This window comes from Oryctolagus cuniculus, chromosome X (assembly GCF_964237555.1).
Source record: "Oryctolagus cuniculus chromosome X, mOryCun1.1, whole genome shotgun sequence".
NCBI lineage: Eukaryota > Metazoa > Chordata > Mammalia > Lagomorpha > Leporidae > Oryctolagus > Oryctolagus cuniculus.
Genome location: NC_091453.1, coordinates 103,838,812 through 103,848,204, shown reverse-complemented (window position 1 = coordinate 103,848,204; position 9,393 = coordinate 103,838,812). Strand labels below are relative to the sequence as shown.

Below are 9,393 nucleotides of genomic sequence, written 5' to 3'. Positions count from 1 at the left end.
TAATAACAGGCCAAGATACAAGGCCAGTAATCCATTGAACCTGTATCTAAACCATGTTATCTAGCTCCAGAGTCTACTCTCTTAACCACTACACTGAAGTATCCCACAAAATACATAACGCATAACCAGTATGGAATCTAACTACTTCTGACACATTCCTTTCTCTTAAAGAAGATGGAGAGGGGTAAGGAAAACATAAGTTCAGAGAGTCAAAATTGCCATGTTCCCTATAATTTTGTTTCTAGTAAATTAATAATGTGGTAAATCTTTCTTTCCTTATCTCATCCGACCATATCTGCCTTAAGCATTGCCTTCATAGGGAGAAACATAGCCTACCGAATCACGTGTAGTTTCTGCGTCACGAGGTTTGAGAAATATTCCCAATCAACTACAAACCAGGGTGATAGCTGCTTATCTTAGGAGACCTGACAAGGTCACAATTTGAAATGGTATGACTGTTTCATAATTAGAGTAAAAATGTATTCTATTTAATCATTCAAAAATAGTTTGCTTTGTATCTGTTATAAATAACAGCATATCATTACAATATATTATTTTAAAACAAGACAAATTAATAATGTTTCAGTATTCATTATATTTGTACTTGTTGGAAAAGATGATGAAAGGACTACACACACAAACACAGATGTCACCAAATACTTTTAAGAACAGCACCTTTATCTACACATATTTTCAACCTACTGTTAATCATTATCAAATTTTACTTTTGAAGATTAATGCCTCTATACCTGAGAATCAGTTCCAATCTGTAAGCCTGTATTTGTAAAGTAATAAAGTAACTTCTATATCCTTGTAGAAAATTAAGAAAAATATGCTTTCAGAATTGAATATTTCTTCAGACTTGCTCCTGACCCAGAGTTTGCCATAACCTTGCCTTTCTTATCTTTCAGTGTCTTTGCCCTGAAACTACTTATATTTTAGTTTTTAAAGCTAAAAATAGTAATGCTTTCAATATAATTTTATTTATTTTTTATTTTTTTGACAGGCAGAGTTAGAGAGAGAGAGAGAGAGACAGAAAGACAGAGAGAAAGGTCTTCCTTCCTTTGGTTCACCCCCAAAATGGCTGCCATGGCCAGTGCACTGTGCCGATCCGAAGCCAGGAGCCAGGTGCTTCCTCCTGGTCTCCCATGCGGGTGCAGGGCCCAAGCACTTGGGCCATCCTCCACTGCCTTCCCGGGCCACAGTAGAGAGCTGCACTGGAAGAGGAACAACCAGAACAGAATCTGGTGCCCCGACTGGGACTAGAACCTGGGGTGCCGGTACTGCAGCTGGAGGATTAGCCTATCAATATAATTTTAGTAACATTTGATAACCAGTCTTAGATTCATAATATTACATTGAAATAACAAATCTGACCAAATTAATTTAAATTTAGTAATGTAACATGGTTGTTGCTAATCATATCATTTTCTGCATTCATAGGTTAGATAGGTAGGCAGATAAGGATAAGAAAATTGTTCAGTAAGATGAAAAAAGAAGCATATACAAATATATAGATGGATCAATAAATACAGGTAATAATGTAATATAATTTTCTTGAGTTACAATTTGTGTACATTATTTAGTTCAAATCTTTCACTTTTTCTACTTCAATTAATTTGTTCATAAAATAGCTACTTCTATGTGAATTCTTCAATTTATTTTCCTCCCATTATTTCTTTGGTTATTAACATATAAATCACAAGTTTTTTTTAAAGATTTATTTTATTTCTTTGTAAAGCTCACTGACAGAGACAAAGGGAGAGACAGAGAAAGAGGTCTTCCATCTGCTGGTTCACTCCCCAAATGACTGCAACAGTCAGGGCTGGGCCAGACTGAAGCTAGGAGCCTAGAACTCCATCCTGGTATCTCACATTGGTGGCAGGGGCCCAAGTATTTGGACCATCTTCTGTGGTTTTTCCCAGGTGCATTAGCAGGGAGCTGGATTTGAAGTGGAGCAGCCAGGACTCCAACTATCATTCTGATACGGGATACTGGTCTCTTGTGGCAGCTTAACCTGCTGTGCCACAAGGCTTGCCCCAATCACAAGTATTATAAACCTATTATATTCCTACAACTGTGTGACGGTACAAAAGTAGTAGGAAACTTTATCTAACATCTTAAGGAGTTTACAATCTACTGAGTAAAGAATTTGACCACACTGAAGAAGTTATAGAGAATAGCATGGCAGTGCCCTGAAGTGCTCATATGTGACCACATCCAGTGGAGGGGAATCTAGTATATGGAAAGAGTCAAGCCTAATACAAAGCAAAAACTACCATGAACATAGACATGCATTAATAAGGACTAACAAGATATTTATACTCATATTGGCCTTCAGAAATAAAGTAAGTACATAATGAAGAACCTGACACTCAGAAGGCTAGGCAGACACCTGAAATTTTTATTATTATGGCATTTCATCTACTACTTCAACAATAAATGCTCTTCTTACAACTTTATATATTAGCAGACACTGTGTTTTCCTACAAGTGGAAGCAATCAAATGCAAGAAAATGTTTAAAAGTGCAAGTTCATATGAATAATTGTACATCTCTCAACATCATTTGCCTCTGGTCTGGAAGTTATTTGTACATGCTTCAGGAAAGAGATGAGATAAATTTGAAAGTGTAGTCATAAATGAAATGTGTTTCAGGTATAACATTCTAGATAAAATTGATACAATTCATTTATTAAAACAAAATAATATTAACATTGACTACATATTAGCATACATAAATAAATTGCATATTCATACTAATAAAAGAGGAGAGGTATACAGCGAAATTATTTGAATGGTGCCTTTACCAATTTTTTTTAAAAAACTTGGATCCAGGGTTGAGTTATTCCAGTAAAGTTGCCACTTGCAATGCCAGCATCCCATATGGGTGCTGGTTCAAGTCCCGGCTGCTCCACTTCACATCCAGCTCCTTGCTAATGCCCTTGAAAAGGCAGCGGAAGTTAGGCCAAGTGTCTGTGCCCTCCACCCACGTGGGAGACCCGGATGAAGCTCCTGGCTCCTGGCTTCAGCCTGGCCCAGCCCTGGCCATTGCAACCATCTGGAGAGTAAACCAACAGATGAGGATCTCTTTCTCTTTCTCTCTCTCTATAACTCTTTCAAACAAATAAATAAATCCTAAAAAGGCAAAAAAAGTTAATCTATATTAATTCAAAAATGTTAATTAAAAAGAATTTGTGAAAGAAAACTCATATGTCAGAGATTACATTTTTGCATTTAAATATCATATGGAAATTTTTGCACATAATTTGCATTCTGTATTTACTTACTTTAATAATTACTGCTGTTTTCCAGAAGTGCACAAGACACAACACCTATAAAATTTTCACAGTAGTAACTTACATGATTTCAAAGAGGATACAGAAAAAAGTGTATTTGGTGGATAATACAGAGTAGTCATTAGTCTCAACAGCATTAGTCAGAAAAGGATTCAAATCTTGACAGGACCATAGGAGGGTTACTACCAGTTCTGAGACTTAGTTTCCTCATTTTAAAGTTTGTCTGTTTTGACTTGAAAGACAGAGTGACAAAGAGAAAGAAATATCTCCCATTCTCTGGTTCACTCCTCAAATGTGTGCCATAGCCAAGGTTGTGCCAAGATGAAACCAGAAGCCAGTAACTCCATCTGGATCTCTCATGTGGATGGCAGGGACCCAAATACTTGAGCCATCACCTGCTGTCTCCCACAGTACATATTAGCAGGAGGTTGGATCAGGAGCAGAGGCAGGACTCAGCTCCAGGAACTCTGATATGGGATGCTGGCATCCCAAAGTAGCTCCTTAACCCACTGTGCCACAATGCCTGCTTCAGACTCTGCATTTTAAAATATGAAAATAAAAAAAGAACCTTCCTTATAAAGTTATTGTGAGACTGAATTTACATAGATCACTTTGCATCTAATTTGTTCAGCACAACTCTCCAGCCCATGATTCAGTTTCAATAAATAAGTATCTAAGCACTGTTTATTCTTACAAATACATGTGAATATTCAGCCTATTTTGTTATATATACATGTTATGACTAAGTAGGCTGACATATATCAAGATTTTCAGTCCATTTTATTTTACCACAATATTAGAAACTATATCATGAATTCTTACATAATACCAATATTTTAGAAGTCGGAATTTAAAGAAAGGAAAATCTTATGGTAGGTTAAGTTAAAAGAATTTGTGGTCACTTTCTCTCTAGTAATGTCACTTCTAACTACGAACTCTTCAGTATTTTAGTGTCAGGCTACTCCCTGTCCACCATCCTCACCTGTTGCTAATATGGCATTAAAAATGGGAAGGAATATAGAAAGGGGAGCAAATGGAATGCAGCAGCTGAACGCGAGTGGTGGGAAGGATCAAAGATTGTTGTGCTTTGAGTATGTGCACTTGAGGTAAGTTTGCATGAAGGGTCAAGGGAGAGGAGAGAAAACTAGCCACAAAATAGTTCCCAGAATCTCCACTGATTGGTCTGGGAAGTTAATTCTCTGCTACCTACCCACCCCACCCCACCCCACCCCCACCCCCGCACTGATTCAAACAAACACATTTTTGTGGAGCAGAACTGGGGAGTGTGCAGCATTTTGTATCAGCTAGCTGCCTCTCTGCAAAGCAGTGTATCACTCTGTAACTAAACTCCCCGTGTTGGGCGAGAATGCCCGGGACCAGGGAACACTGAAGAGCGCAGCATGGACCTTTCTACCACTCGGAGAACAAGGCCATTTTCTCAACCTCTGCATTCTCACCACTGTCTATGAATTGTCTCTTTCTTGAAGGTTCCCTACCTCCTCTGTGGAAACGCTGTCCAGCGCACAGGCTTCTGTTCCCTGGCCCCTGAGTATCCCGGACTGCAATGCTGAGGTTACCTGTTCCTGGGAGGGGGATGTTTCTGCCCTGGATCCTCCACGCCCCTTCCTTAGGGCTGTGAGGTTCAAGGAGAACCAGTGCCTCCCAAGATGCCTCCCTTCATCCTCCCTCCTCTGTCTATCAGGGAGGGCATCCTGCCAGGTTCTCAGGGGCGCCGCCAACTAAAGGATCAAGAACCTCGGCATGGGCGGAGGTTGGGGCTAGGGTCTTCATTTGGAACGCACTCCTCGCGAGTTACGGCGCAGGAGCCCACAGACCTCCACTCTTGAAACTTTCCAAGCAGAGAAGCGCAGACAGACAGACAGAAAGCGGGGTAGGGGCGGGGTCTCCCTGCCACTGCCGAACAGCCCTATCTCTGCCAAGTTCAATGTCGAGGGGAGTCAGCGCACATTTGTGTTTTCCCACATATCGCGACCCGGGTTCTCTCCGGTCCCGTGCTTAGGTGCAGTGTAGGTTTCAGAGTTTATTCAAGGAGGGGAGGTCAGAGGCCCAGCCCGCCGCTGGGGCGAGCGCGGCGAGACCGCACGTGCCTGAGCCCGGCGTCCCGCAGCGCCGGCTGTCTGGGCACCTCCTCCCGCCGCTCCGTTCCCCGCCGCCCCCTCCAGGCCCGCCGCGCCGCTCTCACCCCGCGCCCGCCCGCCCCTCCCACCGCCTCCGCCCCCCGCACGCGGCCCCCCGCGTCGTCCTCGCCTCCCGCTGACTTCGTCCCAGCCTCTGCCCCTGGCACTTCCCGCCCTCGCCCGGAGCCGCGCCGCCGCCCCTCGCCGCCCTCCGCGCCGCGCTCCGCTCAGCCCGCGCTCCGCTGCCTCCGGCCGCGCGTGCTTCGTGGGGGCCCGCCGCCTTCGCCGCCGCCCGGCCCGCGCGACTCGGCGCCCCGCGGTCGTCCAGCCCTGAGACCCCGCGCTCCCGCTGACGCAGAGGCGCCGCCATCCGCGCCGTCACCACGGCCAACACCGGTGCCACGCGCCGCCGCCGTCGCCGCGCCGCCGCCGCCGCCGCCGCGGCTCGCCTGCCGCCCACCATGGCCCCGCAGCACGCAGGTAGCAGGAAGCGGAAAGCGCCCGCGCACGAGGCCGCCGCCGGGGGCTCGGCGTCGCCGGGGTCGGCCGGGGCGGACAGAGAGGGGCCGCTGCAGCCCAAGAAGCAGAGGCGGCCGGCGCCGCGACGCTCGCTGGTGCACTACCTGAAGGACCGCGAGGTGGGTGCGCCGGGGCGCGCGGGGCTCCCGGGCTTCGAGCGCCAGCTGAGCAGCCACGCGGTGCGGAGCCTGCCCGAGGTGCTGACGGAGCGCCCGCTGGCCCTGGGCACCCTCAACAAGGTGTTCGCGTCGCAGTGGCTGAACGCCAGGCAGGTGGTGTGCGGCACCAAGTGCAACACGCTCTTCGTGGTGGACGTGCACTCGGGCCACATCACGCGCCTCCCCCTGATGCGGGACAGGGTGCCGGCGCTGGTCGGGCCCCAGCCGGGCTGCGGCATCCACGCCATCGAGCTGAACCCCTCCAAGACGCTTCTGGCCACGGGGGGCGAAAACCCCAATAGTCTGGCCATCTACCAGCTGCCCACCCTGGACCCCGTGTGCCTGGGCGACCGCCAGGGCCACAGCGACTGGATCTTTGCCATCGCCTGGATGAGTGACACCGTGGTTGTGAGCGGCTCCCGCGACGGCACCGTGGCTCTGTGGCGTTTGGACCCTGACATTTTCAGTGACTGCATTGCCTGGCGCAATGTGATGAAGGTGCCCTTGTATGCCCACATCCGCCCGAAGGACGTGGAAGCCATCCCCAGGGCCAGCATCAATCCCGGTAACCGCAAAGTCCGCGCCTTGGCTTTCAGCGGCAAGAACCAGGAGCTGGGCTCCGTCTCCCTGGACGGCTACTTCCACCTGTGGAAACCTCGGAGCAACCTGTCCAGGCTGCTGTCCGTCAGGCTGCCCTACTTCCGGGAGAACGTGTGCCTGACCTACTGCGAGGAGTTGTCCCTGTACGCCGTGGGCTCCCAGTCCCACGTCTCCTTCGTAGATCCGCGCCAGCGCCAGCACAACATCCGCCCGCTGTGCTCCCGGGAAGGTGGCACTGGCGTGCGCTCGCTGAGCTTCTACCACGACATCATCACCGTGGGAACGGGCCACGGCTCCCTGCTCTTCTACGACGTCCGCGCCCAGAAGTTCCTGGAGGAGAGAGGCGACGCCGTCCTGGACTCCTCTCCAGGCACTGCCCGGAGGAAGCTGAAGCTCACCTGTGGCAGAGGCTGGCTCAAACACGATGGGTTCTGGGTGAACTACTATGGTGGTGTGGACGAATTTCCCAATGCTCTCTACACGCATTGCTACAACTGGCCAGAGATGAAGCTCTTTGTAGCTGGGGGGCCTCTCCCTTCTGGCCTCCATGGGAACTATGCGGGCCTGTGGAGCTAAGAATGACCGCTTGTTCTCAAAGTGCACAAATTTACCTTCCAGTTGTGTTTCTTCACGTTGCCTTTGTGCTTTTGACGCTGTGTGGTTTTATTTTTCTACATGGAGTGCGGTTGAGCTTACTTGTGTATTGGGAGGGGGGAGCAGGGAAGGAAATCAGAGGGGAGTCTGTGCAAATACACTTTTAAGCAATCAAAACTTGGCTTTAAAGATGATTCTATCACCTTCCTTTATAGCACTATGTTTCTGTCTTTTACAGGAATGACATTTGTCTAAACGTTAATTACATTTTTTGTGATTCACATGTGGTCTTCCTTTAGGATTATGTACTCATGATCCTCACTAGAATTCAGTACTTAGGTTTTACTTGTACTTCAGTATTCAGCAGTATATTCAGATAATTTTACACATTTCAAATGTATGGCATTGGGGGAAATTGTATGCTGAAAAGTGTCTTTGGGGCGGGTCTGTGGAACTGCACATGATTTGGTTTGTAACTGTACATAAATTAGAAAATGTAGTTCAAGTTCTACATTTCCACCATTTGAGGTGTGTTTCATTTGGAAACGAGAAACTAAAGTTTGCCAATTTTGTATCATCAGTGCATAAAATTCTTTGATAATATGTTCTTTCAGTTAAGGCATCTTATAATGTTCATACCATTAATTAATATTCTATTAAATAACAGTTTTGTTTATTCAGTATAACATTAACATCACTATGCCTCTCCCCAGGCCCTTGGCCCTCTTGTTTAAACCAACTGTATTATGGTCTGCTCTCCTGGATTGCATTTATACTATAGATTTGCAGTGTAAATCAGTACTGGCCAATATATGTCAAGGTGATCAGGGAGGTATTTGGGGCGGGGGTAAACATTTCTTTAAAGTACAGGTAACACCATCCAGGTAGTCACCATGAAAGGCCAGCAGTTGTGCTCAGAACAGGTGATTTTGATTTCTTTTTTAATGTATACGGGGATAAGTCTTTTATATGGATAAAATATATGATGTACTGAAGAAAAAATAAATAAAACATATTCAGCATCTTAGCAGTTGTGAGACTAAAGTTTTTCAATGCTTAAGTATATACTTTACTTTTTAAAATTGTTTATAGGAATCTATTGATGAAAGCCAAAATTTCCAGAACTGAAGCTTAAACAGTAACTATGCACACATTACTTTGCACATTTTTTTAAAAGGAAACTTTTTCTTATAGGTTAAAAAGATTAAATACCACATTAAATGCCTTATATAAGTGGGCTTTGTGTAAGTTTAAGGATAATTAGGTGGTCTTTAAAGATGTTTTAACAAATCATTTTTCATGTATAGAAACATACCTGTTGTACTTTTAACTGCTTACACGTACTATTTATTTGTATATATGTTTGTGTATGTTACTCCTGGTGTGAGAAGATAGAGATATATACCACTTTATGTATGTAACTATCATAGTTTAAACTATACATATCAGGATTTGTCACTTGGTTTTTAAAAGAGTAAATGCATGTGTATGATAAAAATGTACTGTACAAAAGGTATACAGTGAAAAGTTTCAGCACCGGTATATATATGATTGTAGGCAAATTTTATACAAATTATAGCATGCTGTACACATCTGTGCTATTTTAGTAAACAAAAGACACTCATACAGTTCCACTTAATTTTTGTTCCATGTTACTTCACTGTATGGTTGAAATGTACATTTTATTTGTTAATTGCACCTTTGGTGAGCATTGATAGTGCTTCTTGTTTTGTTACTATAAACTGTTCTACAGTGATTACTTAAAATGATACATACTTGTGTGCATATGTAAGTATCAGTATATCTGCAGGATAAATTTCTAGACATGAATAATTGCTGAGTCAAGGAGTAAGTTCATTTTATATTTAATAGCCTCTGTCAAATTACCCTCTAAATGTCTACCAACGTACCCTACCAAAAATGATGTACACGAGCCTAGTTTACTACACTCTTGCTAACAGTGTGTCATCAAATTCCATGCTCCTTACCAGTTTGATCTCCACCTGATCCTGAACATTTCTTTCTGAGCCACTGTGGCCAGGTTAAGAGATTTGTAGTACTTAGTAGGTTCTGAAGAAGACTGGGAA

At 44.9% G+C, this 9,393-nt stretch overlaps 1 protein-coding gene across 1 annotated transcript; it reads left to right on the top strand.

The window, feature by feature from the left end:
• Window positions 1-5,571: 5,571 nt before the first annotated feature.
• On the top strand, window positions 5,572-9,138 carry DCAF12L2 (DDB1 and CUL4 associated factor 12 like 2). The gene has a single exon (XM_017350024.3). It carries the CDS (start codon window positions 5,897-5,899, stop codon window positions 7,286-7,288), a length of 1,392 nt encoding a protein of 463 aa, XP_017205513.2. The 5' UTR covers window positions 5,572-5,896; the 3' UTR covers window positions 7,289-9,138.
• The last annotated feature ends 255 nt before the right edge of the window (window positions 9,139-9,393 follow it).

Bases quoted from the DNA above. Each gene is read 5' to 3' on its own strand.
- DCAF12L2 (XM_017350024.3), top strand. From the start codon at position 5,897: ATGGCCCCGCAGCACGCAGGTAGCAGGAAGCGGAAAGCGCCCGCGCAC.